Source organism: Salvia hispanica, chromosome 1, assembly GCF_023119035.1.
Source record: "Salvia hispanica cultivar TCC Black 2014 chromosome 1, UniMelb_Shisp_WGS_1.0, whole genome shotgun sequence".
Lineage (NCBI taxonomy): Eukaryota > Viridiplantae > Streptophyta > Magnoliopsida > Lamiales > Lamiaceae > Salvia > Salvia hispanica.
Genome location: NC_062965.1, coordinates 2,626,224 through 2,641,302, shown reverse-complemented (window position 1 = coordinate 2,641,302; position 15,079 = coordinate 2,626,224). Strand labels below are relative to the sequence as shown.

The 15,079-nt window shown below is 33.6% G+C and overlaps 3 protein-coding genes across 3 annotated transcripts; 2 read left to right on the top strand and 1 right to left on the bottom strand.

The window, feature by feature from the left end:
* The first annotated feature begins 2,888 nt into the window (after window positions 1-2,888).
* LOC125224130 (putative F-box protein At3g16210) lies at window positions 2,889-3,971 on the top strand. The gene has a single exon (XM_048127490.1). It carries the CDS (start codon window positions 2,889-2,891, stop codon window positions 3,969-3,971), a length of 1,083 nt encoding a protein of 360 aa, XP_047983447.1.
* A 3,151-nt stretch (window positions 3,972-7,122) lies between these two features.
* Window positions 7,123-8,182, top strand: LOC125224122. The gene is made up of 2 exons (XM_048127480.1): window positions 7,123-7,392; window positions 7,469-8,182. The coding sequence occupies exons 1-2, from the start codon at window positions 7,123-7,125 to the stop codon at window positions 8,180-8,182; spliced, it is 984 nt and encodes a 327-aa protein (XP_047983437.1).
* A 407-nt stretch (window positions 8,183-8,589) lies between these two features.
* On the bottom strand, window positions 8,590-13,438 carry LOC125224115 (delta-1-pyrroline-5-carboxylate synthase-like). The gene is made up of 14 exons (XM_048127468.1): window positions 13,310-13,438; window positions 12,503-12,574; window positions 12,299-12,402; window positions 11,975-12,077; window positions 11,732-11,893; window positions 11,084-11,361; window positions 10,171-10,321; window positions 9,933-10,097; window positions 9,768-9,845; window positions 9,468-9,703; window positions 9,297-9,365; window positions 9,127-9,193; window positions 8,974-9,044; window positions 8,590-8,880 (listed from the first exon to the last, which is right to left on the bottom strand). The coding sequence occupies exons 1-14, from the start codon at window positions 13,367-13,369 to the stop codon at window positions 8,799-8,801; spliced, it is 1,698 nt and encodes a 565-aa protein (XP_047983425.1). The 5' UTR covers window positions 13,370-13,438; the 3' UTR covers window positions 8,590-8,798.
* Window positions 13,439-15,079: the final 1,641 nt, after the last annotated feature.

Sequence of the window (15,079 nt, the reverse complement as noted above, 5' to 3'; positions counted from 1 at the left end):
TGGACACCTTCTCAGTAGGAAGATTGGCGTTTGAACAGACCCACAGTTCCGATTTGGTGCGGGGTCGAGCCGAATTTGGCGTATTGCTCTCGAGACACCCGGGTCTTCCTTCTGGGCCTCCTCTTTGAGTCTTAAGCTTGTTATGAACAGACCTAAGGACTCTAGCATCTTCCTACTCATCTTCCTCATCCTCTTTTGGTGTACGTCCTTGAGCTGGCTCGATGCTTGATGCGTGTCGGTTGGGTTCGCATCAACTATTCTTCTTCAACTTTAGATATCATTGAGCTAGTGGTTCAGCACCCCACCAGCTTCTCCATTGCCTCCCTGTGAGCTCTGGTAAAGATGATGATGTCATCAGCATATGAAAGGTGAGTGATGACCGGTGCCTTCTTGCGACATCTGTAGACTATCTCCTTATCCCCCATGATCAGCCTATCAAGACATCTCGAGAGGTAATCGGCTGCAAGCACAAGAAGGGAAGGTGATAACGGGCCCCACTGCCTCAACCCCCTAGAGGACTGAAAGAAATCTGCCGGGCCACCATTCACCAAGACCGAAAACCAACAGGACGAAATGAGCTGGATTTCACCTTAGACTGGGAGATATTAATGTTGTAATCATTTTCTTAAGTTTCATTATATATTTTGTAAGAGTATTTATTACTCTCTCCGTCCCGGCTAAGATGACACATTCCTTGGCCGACACGGGGTTTTTAGGAGTTATTGGTTAAAGTGTTTAATTGGAGAGAGAGGAGGTGGATGTAAGTATTAAAATAGAGAGAGAAAAAATGATGAATATTTTAATAAGAGTGAAAAAAAGTGGTTGAGTGTATTAATTGGAGAGAGAAAGTTTTCAAAAAAGGAAATGTGTCATCTTAGTTGGGACAAACTAAAAAAGAAAACGTGTCATCTTAAGTGGTACAGAGGGAGTAGTATTTTTTCACGTGTTTGTTTTAGAATACTAATCCTGTTCTTTTCTTTCTAATTACATACTCCCTCTGTCCACGAATAAGAGTCCCGATAACTTTTTTAAACTCATTATGTAAAAATGATACTCCCTCTGTTTTGCCATAGTTGAGTCATTTTTCTATTTCGGGAAGTTTCTTCATAGTTGAGTCATTTCCATATATGGTAACTTTTTTCTCTTTCTTACTTTACTCTCTCTTACTTTATTCTCTCTACTTTATTCACTTTATACTTTATTCTCTCTACCTTTTCCACTCTCTTACTTTTTTTATCTATTTATTTAACACACTCAACATTCATTTTTAAAACTCCGTGCCCAAAAGTTACGCCTCAACTATGGCGAAACGGAGGGAGTAATAAATAGTTAAAGTGTAAAAATGGTATATAAGAGAGCGAATAATATAGTCAAGAGTCTTGTCTACATTACTCTCTCTCTTACTTTACCATTTCTATACTTTAATTATTTATTATTATTTTTATAAAATGAGTGCACAAAAGTGACTGGGACTCCTAATGGCGGACGGAGGGAGTACATGATTATTTTGGTTTCCCTCTATCAAAAAGTGATCCAATTAGCAAGAGGAGCCTCTGATTAGCAAAGAATCCATATTGTGGTGATCATATATCTCCAATCACCGGTTCAGAAACATGTCTCCGAAGGAATACCAAATGCGGCCTCAATTACAGTCCAACACGCTGATGTCCGCCCACAACTCTTCAGGTTATTGTGCTCGAAGATGTCGTGGACGAGGTCAATCATCAACTCTGTTCTTGACTTAGCCCATCACAGCATGAGAACTATCTTGTTTTCATAAATTTTATCATATTTAGTATTCTACTTCATTACTCATTTATTTATTCCATTATTTCTTTTAGAGATGGAGGAGATTGAGCAGCTGAGCCTGAACGAATAAACGAACTAGAATTATGTACGGTGCTAGGAGGATTTCCTATATTGTGCATAAATTTGGTGGAATAGTTTTGGTAAAAGTCTCTTTGTATTACACTTTGATCGATTGATATCTCTGAGAAGAAATTACTAAAACATTGCTATACTAATTTGACCCCTTATTTCAAGTTTTAGCTTAAAAATAATCCAATTATACTAATTTCATTTGTTTATTTGTACCCTTTTATCATAAAAATCCCACGACGATTTCATTTGTTTAGGACTCGATTTTTAAAAAATGAATATTTTGAACAATCATCGTATTTCGGTCATATGTTTAGGATCAAAATAGTATCGTACTCTATTATTTAGCTACAACATGTATACCTTCCTAGGGATGTGAAATGAAAACTCTAAATATTGTACAAACTCAAAACTATGATCTGGACCATTGAAAAAATGTCAACAGATCACAAAAAAACGTCAACGGGAAAATGTCAGTAGAATTTCAACGGTAGTCAATGATTGATGCTGTGTTGATACTGTATTGGCATTAAAATCTTGAAATTTTACACCGTGTTGATATTGTATTGAAATTGTGTTAAAGCTGTGTTGAAGAGTTTTGAGTTTGTACAATATATAAGCTTGCATTTTATAACCACCCTGCCTTCCTATGTATATTTATATATAAGGACACAATCTTGACTAAATAAAAATTTCGTCACTGAAATATAGGAGTATCAATTAATCATATTCAAGTTTGGAATCTGGTAGTATTAGTTGCAACGTTACAATATTTTACACTCGTAAAAATAAGTATGGAAAGATAGGTCGAAATATGGAAAGATAGGTCGAAATATGGAAAGAATAGACTATCAATAATTGATTGCATATATAGAGAAAAAAGTATATGGAAATCAAGATTATATGGAAAGAGCAATAACCCTAACCCTTATTACCGCCGTTAATAGAAATATAATTCTAATATATATATACATTGCATAATTCCAACAATTTCATAGAAACACACAGCTATGAATATCGATGTGTTGTTTGAGATACTCTTGCACCTTCCCGTTCGATCCCTTTTGAGATTCATAGTTGTCCACAAATCGTGGTATTACATCGTTAATTCTCCACACTTTAGAAAATTGTACACCTTGCGCCGTAACAACAACAAAGATGAGGAGGTACATCTATACTTTCGTTCTTATTTCTTTACTGGTGGTACACAAGTATCAATAAATCTCCTAGATAATAGGAAGTCATTGATATCATATGACTTTCGGCATATCGACCAAAGCGTAAGATCTGGGGAGGTTAAGCTTCTATGCTACATAAGTTCTCGTGGTCTAGTCTGCATAAGTTCTCGTGACGAGTTAGGCATTACAATATGCAATCCTTTTCTTGGTCAATTCAAGATTCTACCACTTCCTTCTCTTCACTGCCGTAGATATCATCATTTTGATCATCATCACGAGGGACTGGGTTTCGACGAAAATTATAAAGTGGTGCAGTTGCTGTCCAATCACCACTCTTTACATGCCAATTTGTATTCGGCGAAGACAAATTCTTGGAGTGAATTGGATAATATTGATCAAGATTTGGTCATCGAGAATCCCATAAAGTCGGTGGGCAAGAATGGATCCTTTTCCCACTGGGTAGGGTACACAAGGTCAGAGAACAAGAAGATCATACTGAGCTTTGATATGAAGAATGAAGTGTTTCGAACAACTTCAATATCACTATTGGGTGATGAAGTGTTTTATGACTCACGTGGTTTTCGTGTTCTAGCAAAGAGTGATTACTCTTTTGTTGTCCTTGTTTTTGACCGTCAGAGGTTGAAGGTTTATGAGTCGAGCGGCGAAGGAAGTGAGCTTGTTTGGAATAATGTGAGTAATGTGGAACTAAAGCCTTTTTGGAGGCGCAAAATTCTGAAGATGGATGATATTCCAATTTGGAGGAATGATGATTGTGTGGTTGTCAGAGGTAGTAAATTTGGAGAAGTGATTTTGTATGATTACCATGCTCGGAAATTCATACGACGTTTCAACATACATAGCTCGATCCATGGTGATGACATCATTGAATATGAAGGAAGCTTGATTTCACCTTAGAAGTATTATCAATGATTGTTCTAATCATCTTCTTATGTCTCCTCATATATTTTGTAATACTAGCTAGTTTATGGTATTTCAGACGTTTGTTTTAGATCACTAATCCTTTTCCTTTCTTTCTAATAGTAATGTTTATAGAGTTTAATTAGTTTGTGCTTAATGAAATAAAAGTTGTACAGGAGAACCAAACTGTATCATGATATCTAAAAGTGTAGTATGTAGTAGGGATGTAATCAATTGCTAACTAATTACCAATGCCAAATTGAGACCAATTTTCAACCATTAGATTAGAAGATCTTGTGGTTAATATAATGTCAAGTGTAATATATTTTAAATTTAAATAATTATTAATTAAATTAAAAGGGTATTAATGTCAAATCCTATATATAGTAATTATAACTAACTATTTTCTCTCTCCTCAAAATCATCTTAAATCTTTAAATTTACGTAACTCTCTCAATTTAAATTATTTTTTCGCAAAAAATATATCAAATTAAAGATAATTTAATAAGGATTCCAACGAGATCTCAATTGCATATGTTCCGACGATGTTCGGGTGATGAAATTTGATAAATTATATTTCAATTTTCGTACATGTTGATAAGCAGCTATTTTCAACAAATGCAACAAAAAATCTCAATATATTGTAGGCAAAATCTCAATATTATGCATGTCCAATCTCAATAAAAATGTGTTGATATTTTCTTGTCCTTGTGTTGATATTCTAATGTCATATTGTTGATATTTGTAATACACAATGTTGATATAAAAAAACACTAACGAAAATTATCATATGATAACAAAATGACGATATTACCCTTTTGTCGATATTTTGTCTACTATTTATTGAGATTTTGTGAGCTTTAATCTCATCCACTCATTTTAAAATTCAAGGGTGGAGATTTAGTCTTGATTTTAGATTAGGGTGCTATAAGCATCGGAATAGGACCCGTATGGAGTATATATATTTTCTCTAGGAATGAGAAGGTTGTGTGTAGATGGAAGAAACATTGGTGGAGTGGCTTTGGTAAAATGCTTCTTTGTAGTTTATAGTGAAACACTGACGTTCGCTCGAACTCTTAAAGTAATTGATGACAATGATGTCGTGGACGGGAGCTTCGAAGCAGGGGTGGGTGACACCGAGGATGGTCTTGTTTACCTTCTTACTATTGCTCTCCCATTTTAGTTTTATTTTGTGTTTTAAGTGGAAAAAGAATAAAGTTGAACAGATGATAAAGTATAAATAAATGTATTTTTTTTAGTAATGAATCATTTTGATTAGATTAAATAAAAAATTGAGGGAATATTATACTATTAAGTACAATTTGAGAGATTTAAGATATTAAATAAAAACATACTACCTGAATGAATAGAGTAACTATCATCAATATAGTTATATAGACATTATATAGCCAATATAATAGTATTGAAAAAAACAGATAATTCCGGGATTGCTTATATCAAATCTAGGTATTATTTAATTACAACATGTATATCACACGATGCATTCCTATATATTTATGCACAATATAGGAAATCCTATTATCCAATTTGTATTACACTTTGATCGATTGATATCTCTGAGTAGAAATTACTAAAACATTGCTATACTAATTTGACCCCTTTATTTCAAGTTGTAGCTTGAGAATAATCCAATTAGACTGATTTCATTTGTTTATTTGTACCCTTTTATCATATAAATCCCACGACGATTTCAATTGTTTAGGACTCGATTTTTAAAAAGCAAATGTTTAGGATCAAAATAGTATTTTACTCTATTATTTAACTACAACGTGTATACCACATCCCTCCCTTCCTATGTATATTTATATATACGGACACAATCTTGACTGAATAAAGATTTCGTCATTGAAATATAGGAGTATCAATTAATCATATTTTAAGTAGGAATCTTGCAACTTTACAATATTTTACACTAATTAGGCCATGTTTGGTTGTCAGGATTCTGTATGGAAAGTAATCTGATTCTTTAAACTTTAAATTTCTGCGTTTGTTTCAGTTTTTAATCAAACTGGGAAAGTTAGTACAACTTTCTAGGATTGAATCTTAACTTTTCTTAGGTATTCTTTTTCCCAGTTTTAGGATTCTTACATATTTAAGCAATATAGTATAGTTTTATTATTATTATTATTATTATTATTATTATTATTATTATTATTATTATTATTATTATTAATTAATTACTATATTTTAAAATAATTTAAAATTATAAATTATACTTAATTTCACTATAATAAATAACTATAATTAAAATCATAATTATAACTATATTTTATAATAATTCATAATATTAATTGATAATTTATTAATAATTAAAATATAATTATATAATTAATAATAATTATTATATTTTATAAATTCATTGTTAATCAATAAAGTTATAGTGCAATTTTAATTTATAAATTTTATTCAATTATAATATCTGTAAATGTTATAATTATAATATAATAATTATTATATTTATTATTATAATAAATGAGTATAATACTCCATGTAACTATAATTATAATTATATTATTATATATTATGATGGATAATCCATATTTAAACTATCCATCGAAACGATAAATATAATAATATAATTATAATTATTTATAATTAATAATTTATTAAAAAATTTATAATATTATTCTTTTTTATAAATAAAATAATAATAAGTATATTTTTAGTTTGGTGTTTAAATTAAGTATAAATTTAAAATCTTGATATTCTCCAAACACAGGAAAGTAATGTTACTAAGAATCATATTCCCGGGATTCATTTTCCCATGAATCATTTTCCTTACCAACTTTACTTTACCGCCAACCAAATTAGCAGGAATAAAGGGGTCAAATTATTTTAAGTAGGAATCTTGCAACTTTATAATATTTTACACTCCCTTAAAAAATATACTAACAATTTTTACAATATCACAGACCCTCGACAATTAAATGCGCCTATCAATAATTGCATAGAGAAAACTCGAAAAGCCCCGAAGTGAATAGAATCATAGTTTATCAATAATTGATTGCATAGAGAAAAAAGTATATGGAAATCAAGATTATATGAAAAGAGCAATAACCCTAACCCTAATCACCGCCGTTAATAGATATATAACATAATTCCAACAATTTCATAGAAACACATAGCTATGAATACCGATGTGGTGTTTGAGATACTCTTGCATCTTCCTGTTCGATCCCTCTTGAGATTCATAGGTGTCCACAAATCGTGGTATTACATCATTAATTCTCCACACTTTAGAAAATTGTACAACTTGCGCCGTAACAACAACATAGATGAGGAGGAATATCTATGCTTTACTTCTGATATCATTTATGGTCGTAAACAAGTATCGCTAAGTCTCCTAGACAACGGGAAGTCATTGATGTCGTATGACTTTCAGCATATCGACCAAAGGGTATCTGCGGTTAAGGGTCTAGTCTCGTGTTGAGTTAGGCATTACACTATGCAATCCTTTTCTTGGTCAATTCAAGATTCTACCACTTCCTTCTCCTCTCTGTCGTAGACAAGATTTTAGTGGTCATCATGTGGGACTGGGTTTCGATGAAGATTATAAAGTGGTGCAGTTGCTGCGGTGCTTGGTGCACCACTGTTTACATGCCAATATGTATTCGGCAAGGACAAATTCTTGGAGTGAATTGGATAATATTGATCAAGATTTGGTCATCCAGTATCCCATAAAGTCGGTGTGCAAGAATGGATCCTTTGTCCACTGGCAAGGGTACACAAGGTCAGAGCATGAAAATATTATATTAAGTTTTGATATGAAGAATGAAGTGTTTCGAACAATTACAATATCGCGACGGGGTGACCAAGTACTTGATAAGTACTTTAGGTTCTGGAAGGTTTTTGCGATTCTTGCAAAGGGTGAGCGCTCTTTTATTATCCTTGTTGTGGACACATGTAAGTTGGAGGTTTTTGAGTCGAGCGGTGAAGGAAGTGAGCTTATTTGGAATAATGTGAATAATGTGGACCTATATTATTTTTGGAATTGCAATTTTGGGTCGACTTATGATATTCCTTTTTGGAGGAACGATAATTGTGTGGTTCTCAAAGGTCGTACATCAAGAGAAGTGCTTTTGTATGATTACTGTGCTCGGAAATTCATCAAACGTTTTGAGATGTGTGGGACTTCGGCCTCGGAATATGATATCATTGAGTATGAAGGAAGCTTGATTTCACCTTAGAAGTAGTAGTATTACTGATTTCTCCTTATATATTTTGTAATAGTCTTTCAGGTATTTTTTAGAACAATAATCCTATTATTTTCTTTCTAATATGAGAATTTTTGTAGGTTGATCATGGTTTTTTGGGTTTTGATAATCTTACTACAAAAGCCTTAGCTGTTTGATCAACAAAACGAAATTGCAATTCTATCTAGCTAATTGACAATGAAAATTCTTAATATCAGTCCTTGTTTGATTCCTCTCTTTCTGGCATTAGCATAATCGCATACTTGATTATTCATGTGCACACGTTAAGTAGCCAACATTATTCTCGATAAAACAAAAAAAAAGATAAAAAGATAGAAAACAGACATTCATTTTTGTGATGAGAAGGGGGTAAATTGGCCAAATAATAATTTATAACCACATTACTCATCAACTAAATCACTCCTTATTCTCTCTTAATAAGATCTGTTTAATATTAATAATACACAAACAATACAAGTAGGGTGACATGGTCTCTCTCTCTCCACAACTCAAAGGGATGCCTACTACTATACCTACTAGCAGTTGATGTTATTGTCGCCTCCAAGCAGTCGGGGTTGTGAACGATTGTCAACTACTTCGCTTCACCCGGTCACGCTTGAAGACTCATCTCCTTGTGAGTATACACAATGTCTTTATCACCGTTCACCACTTGTCCTTTTCCTCTTGCAAGCCTGTATCAAATTCATTATGTGATTAAGAGCATATATGAAGAAAATTGCAATTTATCGATTGAGCACAAGGGAAAAATCGTGTAAGTAACATACCATCGTGTTGTTAGCAATCCTTCAACACCTACAGGACCACGAGCGTGAATTCGACTTGTACTGATACCAACCTGTTAGATTGATGCATATTAGATGGCTGATCTGATCGTTTGTTGTTGAGACCTACGTGGAACATAGACGACGATAACATACCTCTGCACCTAATCCAAAGCGGAAGCCATCGCTGAATCTTGTACTAGCATTGTGAAACACGGCAGCACTGAAATGTCAACGGGTCATGTTAGTGCAATCTAGGATTTTAGTTAAAGTTCATTTTTCAAATATCATTGCTGAATGTTATATATAATTGACAAAGAAATTACCTGTCAACTTGACGCAAAAAGATTTCAGCAACCTCATCGTCATCAGTTACAATGCAGTCCGTATGTGCACTGCAATTATGAGAGTTACGCCGCATTAGATGTCATTCTCACAATATTGAAAAGTCATGTAAAGACAAATATGATTTCAAAAGGTTTCAAAAGGAGACATGCCTTCCATGTTGATGTATATGATCAATGGCAGCATTTACATCGTCCACAATCTCAATGGTGCAAGCAAGAGAACTGTATTCGTGGTGTAATGAATGCGCCTCGGGAATGTCCAGTGAAGAGCTCGCTCGAGGTCCACCAAATATTTTTACTCCTGAAACACACATGTATATATAACTAACAAGTATTGCAATGACCAAATTCATTCGAGGGCGGTGAAACAGCTGCAAACCAATCATTTACCGTAGGTCTAACGAAAATGCTGTAGCTCTTTCAATGAGGATAAGAACCCCATTTACTGACCTCCATTCTTTTCAAAACCCGACCAACTGGCTCTTCCATGTTAGCAAGCACACGAATAGAATTTGCAAGACTTGAAACCTGAATATTGAATGTATATTCTGAGAATATAGAGTTCGGTGGCAACACTTCAGCTAAAAAGTGACATGCTTTATCAAGTCAACTTACCTTGCCAGGCTTCAAAGCAAGCCTTGATACTAACGCCTTGTCATATCCAGCCTTTAGTGCTTCAGCAACATCAGCTTCATTTTCAGCAGTTATTAGCTTCTCACTAGCCTCTAAGGCATCCGCAACACTCAACAAAATCTTACTCCTTTCATGGGAAGACATTGCCTGCAACATACAATTGTAACATGCTTATTATTTCTGTAACAAACCAAAAGAGTCCATATTCAGCAATGATTACCTGTAGTCTCCGCGAACCATCTCTGGCAGCCACTGCCATCTCCCTAACACCTAATTCTCCTACTGTGGCCCATTTATGTGCATCTCGGTGGAATAGCGTGCCAATACGTTGTCCACCTAATACTTTTAAAATATTTCCATATGCGAAACCGCTACATCCAGATAGAGAGTGTTGTCATCAGAGAGAGAAAGTGAGTACAAAAATCCCAATTTATTATTAGAGAAATATTTGGACAGTTGAACTTTATTGCATTAGGTTTATGCAATCCTCCTAAATAATTTATCACTTGTAGGGAAAAAATAGAATCAACATTCAAAATTAACAGAGAGATGCTAATAATGGAAGAAGGTTAATCAAGAAAGCAACTTTTCTGCAAATGAGTGTTATTTAAAGACTGCCCGATGCTAGTTTTCTTGTTCCTAGTATTCACTATTCAGTATATAACTCCAATTAGCAACTTTTCAGAGACTTCACATAATTCTTTATTGAAATGAAACTAGAACCAAACCAGATACAAGTATCACAGGAAATAGAAAATAAGATTTTAAGAAAAATATTCAAGAGATACAATGAGTTTCAATTAAGATGCATGACCCAAAACAATTAAAAAAGTTCAACAACAGTCGCTTAATAGTCACTTGAAGTCTTGAACAAGTGTCGGCAATGCTCTGATCAGCACAGAGAAAGTATCAAGTCAGCTGAAAGGAAATCTTTGTGGGAAAATGTTATTTTCATCACATTTGTTCAAGTTAGATGTCTCATGTTGCTCTTTCCTATTTATCCATCTGCTCCTTATGCGGTAGGGAGATATATACTCGTTCAATCACAGAGAGAATTACATTGTAATAAACAAATGTATGCACCGTATGAAATAAACAAGATAGCAAAAATTACAGGGAGGTTAGCAGAATACCTGGTGATAACAACAGGAATGCCAGCATAAGCAGCATAAACAGCAGCTTTTACTTTAGCCGTCATCCCTCCTCTTCCCACTCGTGATTTGTCTCCAAAAGTTATCAGACCCTCATGGCTTTCCTTAACGTATGTATGAATTAGTTCAGAATGTGGATCACTTGGTGGGCCACTATAAAGACCGTCTACATCACTCAATAGAACAAGGAGATCAGCTTTTAGCTCCAGTGCCAGGAGAGCCGCTAAACTGTCATTATCCCAAAATATTCCAGAAGCGTCCTACAAAATGGAAACAAATAAGGAATATGCAAGCATATGCTGATATCCAATCTAGATTGTGGTTCTGTACCCCACTATGAACTTAAGAAGCCAGAGAGTGTTTATATACATAGATCCTAAATGAAATAGTCAACTTAAGTTTGTTTCTAATATGCATTCCAATGGACTAATGAAATTGAAGAAAGATCACTGGACTCTTGCAACAGTAGTTCCCCACACGAAAAAACTGATTTGAAAACTAAAACCGGGAAAGAAAAGTAGAATCTTTTCCTGTGTTTGAGTAGTTAAGGCGCATGGTAACAAGCAGTCCAACTAAATTGTGCACCATCTAATTAAAACAACAAATTTAAGCAATGATAAAATAGCCCACCTCATATGGAGCTTTCCTGGTACTGATTGCATCATTTTCATTAAATATTGGAACCACCTTCAGTGACAACAAAGACTTTACAGTTTCATTCAGTTGCCTTCTGAAGTCTGGGTCTCTAAAATCATTATCAGTTACTAAAAGTTGTGCTGAGGACGTATCCAACTGCACACAGGAAATCCCAAATTAAGTTAGATCAAAATAATTAGCATATCTTCCAGGAGAGTTATTTTATTTAAGTCGTACCTGGCTGAACAAAGTGTCATACAGAGCCATAAGACCATTTTGCCCAACAGCTGCACAAGCTTTTCCATCAAGTTCCACTTGCGGCTTTTGGAGGTCTGCAAAGCTACCAAAAAGATGGCCACAAATTAAAATGGTAAAACAGAGGTTAACAGTGTTGTCCGACATAATTATTGTAATATATTTAAGCACCAGTAACATTGATCATATAGCATTCAACAAAACAACAAACACAAATTCCTAAAAATTCTTAGAAGGCAAAAATTGCATATGTTCTTTCAGAAATCACTGAAACCTTAATCAAGCCAATAAAGGGAGCCAAAATACCTGCTGTTAACTAATCTCCGGTATCTAAGCCGTTGGCGGCCAACACCAACAGCACCTGATGTCACCAAAATCACCTCGTAGCCATCTGTGATGAGTTCATGGATCTGCACATGATTTGTAACTTTAAAATGTAAGCATTGGACAAGGCTTGCGGATGTAATTAGCAACTGAAAAAAATCTTATTTTAACGTAATCATTCAGCACCTGCTCACAAAGTGAGCCTACTCTTCCAAGAGCTAGTCGCCCATCGGCTTGAGTTACTACGGCTGTTCCCACCTACAATTAAAAGACGAAGCATCAGTTAACACCATCTATCATACTGACAATAACATCATCATAATAATGGTTTACACAACGGTGTTGATGCTCACACTAGAACAAAAAAAAAAGGTGAATCTTTTTTGAACCATAATAGTATCAAATGAAATTTCTGTTATCTTTCAACTTCAAAAGGAATTACTTATTCACCTATTTTTGTTATAAAATTTGAAATCCAAGAACAACAACTCTTTCAGCAACATAAGTACACCTCTATCTCATTTTCAGCCTTAAAACTAGCACAAGCGAACCTACCAAACTCATTTCTCCTTTCCAAGCATTCTAACACCATGACAGAAGCAATCAATACAGAAAATGCTAGAAACACTGAAGATCAAGCCAAATAGTCACACTAACGTAGTCAACATCTTCATCCAAAATCTCCTACTTCAATGTCATTTCATTGTATACACAATTGACACTAGTGAATGCTGGAAACAGAGTTCAAGTTCACAGAGAGCAAACAAGTAATGACAAGCAATGGCATCTTCAGATCAATGACTTCATGAACTTGCATAATACACATCCGATTGAGAAAACGATTAATTTGATTGCTATGAACAAGCAAAAACAGAGCAATCCATACAATGAAACAGCACCGCACAAAATCCACAAAATCAACCACTAAAAATTCAAAATGAGATCAGAAACGAGACGAATGAAGATACAATAAAAGGTTACAGAGTTGGCTACCTTGATGACGATGCGTTTGACATCTCGGAGAAACGAACGAGTGGAATCAGCAGCCTCCATTTTTCAAAGTTTTTAGAGAGAGAAAGTCGATTGGATTGAAGTTTGTGAGAATCGCAGCTGAAGACGAGGTGACCCGTGAACACAGCTTGTATTTATAGGGTTTTAGCACATGGGGAAAGATGCATGTATTTTCGGATTTTCAAGATTAATTAGACCATCTCGACCATACTCCATAAACCAAACTCAAACTCATTTTTAGTATTTTTTATGAAACAATACCAAATATGATATTACTGAAAAAATTTATGAGATAAAACCCAAAAATGGTGTAAGTTCTGAATTTAGTGTAAATAATTGGAGTAAAACTACTTTTTTATTTGACGTATAGTTAAAAATGGATTTGAATATGGTGTAAATATTTGGAGATGGTCTTAGTCCCAATTTTTCCATTTACTAGTCAACAACACTAATAAATTATGAAAAAAAAAGTTGACCAAAAGTTACTTATTGAAAAATTAATTTTTGTAATTAGAATAAAATAAACCTATCCAATCAAATAGCATTAGTAAAATATTTCCTCCGTCTCTGATTAATTGTCACTCTTTAACCAGGCATGTGTTTTAAAAAAATGTAAAGAAAAGTTAATTAAAAAAATTAATGGAACGTGGAACTCACTTTTTGTATTGATTTTATAATAAAAAATGTAAGTAAAGTGGGTTAATGAAATGTTAGACTTACTTATCATTTATAGTAAAAATAATGTGTGATAATTATTGAGGGATGGACTGAAATAAAAAAGAGCGGCGATTAATCGGAATGGAGGGAGTATATGTGTAAAATTGAAGAGTGACTGCAGCCAGATGAAAGTTGATAAATGGTGAAGAATTTGGCCAAATAAAAACTCACTGCAACTTTTTTTTGTCTTCTTCCGTGGACCAATGCAAGAGCGACGCGTGGTGGTTGGAAGATGGCGTGGCGGGTCAATTTTGTAATTTGCTGTTTGTGTCGTGGGGAGGACTATAAATGAATTTTTTGGACTTGTTTTTATTTTTAAATAAATAAGTTGATTTATTAAATAAATTTGAGAAAACTAATTGTGATATGCCACGAATCCATCTTCTCATTCACAATGGTGAATGATTATTTGGCGTGTGTAAATTGGCATACTATAAATGTTATGGTTACAATTTTAAAATTATTTGTTTATGAAATTTATTTTTTCTGATTTCTTCAACTGTAGCGAAATTAATGAAATAATAGAGTAGTTGCATTAAAAAAAGAAAGAAAAAGATATATAGAGTGGTTGCTTTAGTTCCAAGTTCATGAAATAATATTTATACACTATAGTTGCCTCTTAGTATTAAATAAAGAAATCAAATTGTGAAGTGGTTACTTTACTTCCAAGTTTGGAATAATATAAGTAACTTCTCTCCTTGTCACTCTTCTAATTTTGTTTCATCGTGCTTGTTTTTTTATCTCATTGTAAGATATACTACACTTTATTTCGAAAAAATGTTTATATAAAATCCTTGCAAAAAATAGCCCCCTCTAAAACATTCATTCCAAATTTTATAATAGCATATGATTTAATAGCTAAATTACTTATACTCAATCGATGTCTATGAATCTATATATAAATAATGTTATTACTAGATAGTATTATAAATTTTACCTATTTATTTACAAATCAATTTAAATGCAACTCAAGTTAAATACTAGTAGTATGAATTGTAATATATACTACATAATTTTGTAATTAATGAGGCAACT

Bases quoted from the DNA above. Each gene is read 5' to 3' on its own strand.
- LOC125224122 (XM_048127480.1), top strand. From the start codon at position 7,123: ATGAATACCGATGTGGTGTTTGAGATACTCTTGCATCTTCCTGTTCGA. The intron at 7,393-7,468 runs GTATCTGCGGTT...GGTCAATTCAAG, and splicing joins TTCAGCATATCGACCAAAGG to ATTCTACCACTTCCTTCTCC.
- LOC125224130 (XM_048127490.1), top strand. From the start codon at position 2,889: ATGAATATCGATGTGTTGTTTGAGATACTCTTGCACCTTCCCGTTCGA.
- LOC125224115 (XM_048127468.1), bottom strand. From the start codon at position 13,369: ATGGAGGCTGCTGATTCCACTCGTTCGTTTCTCCGAGATGTCAAACGC. The intron at 10,098-10,170 runs GTAATCATTGCT...TGTATGTTGCAG, and splicing joins ATGGTTCGCGGAGACTACAG to GCAATGTCTTCCCATGAAAG. The intron at 9,194-9,296 runs GTAATTTCTTTG...TTGACATTTCAG, and splicing joins TTTTTGCGTCAAGTTGACAG to TGCTGCCGTGTTTCACAATG.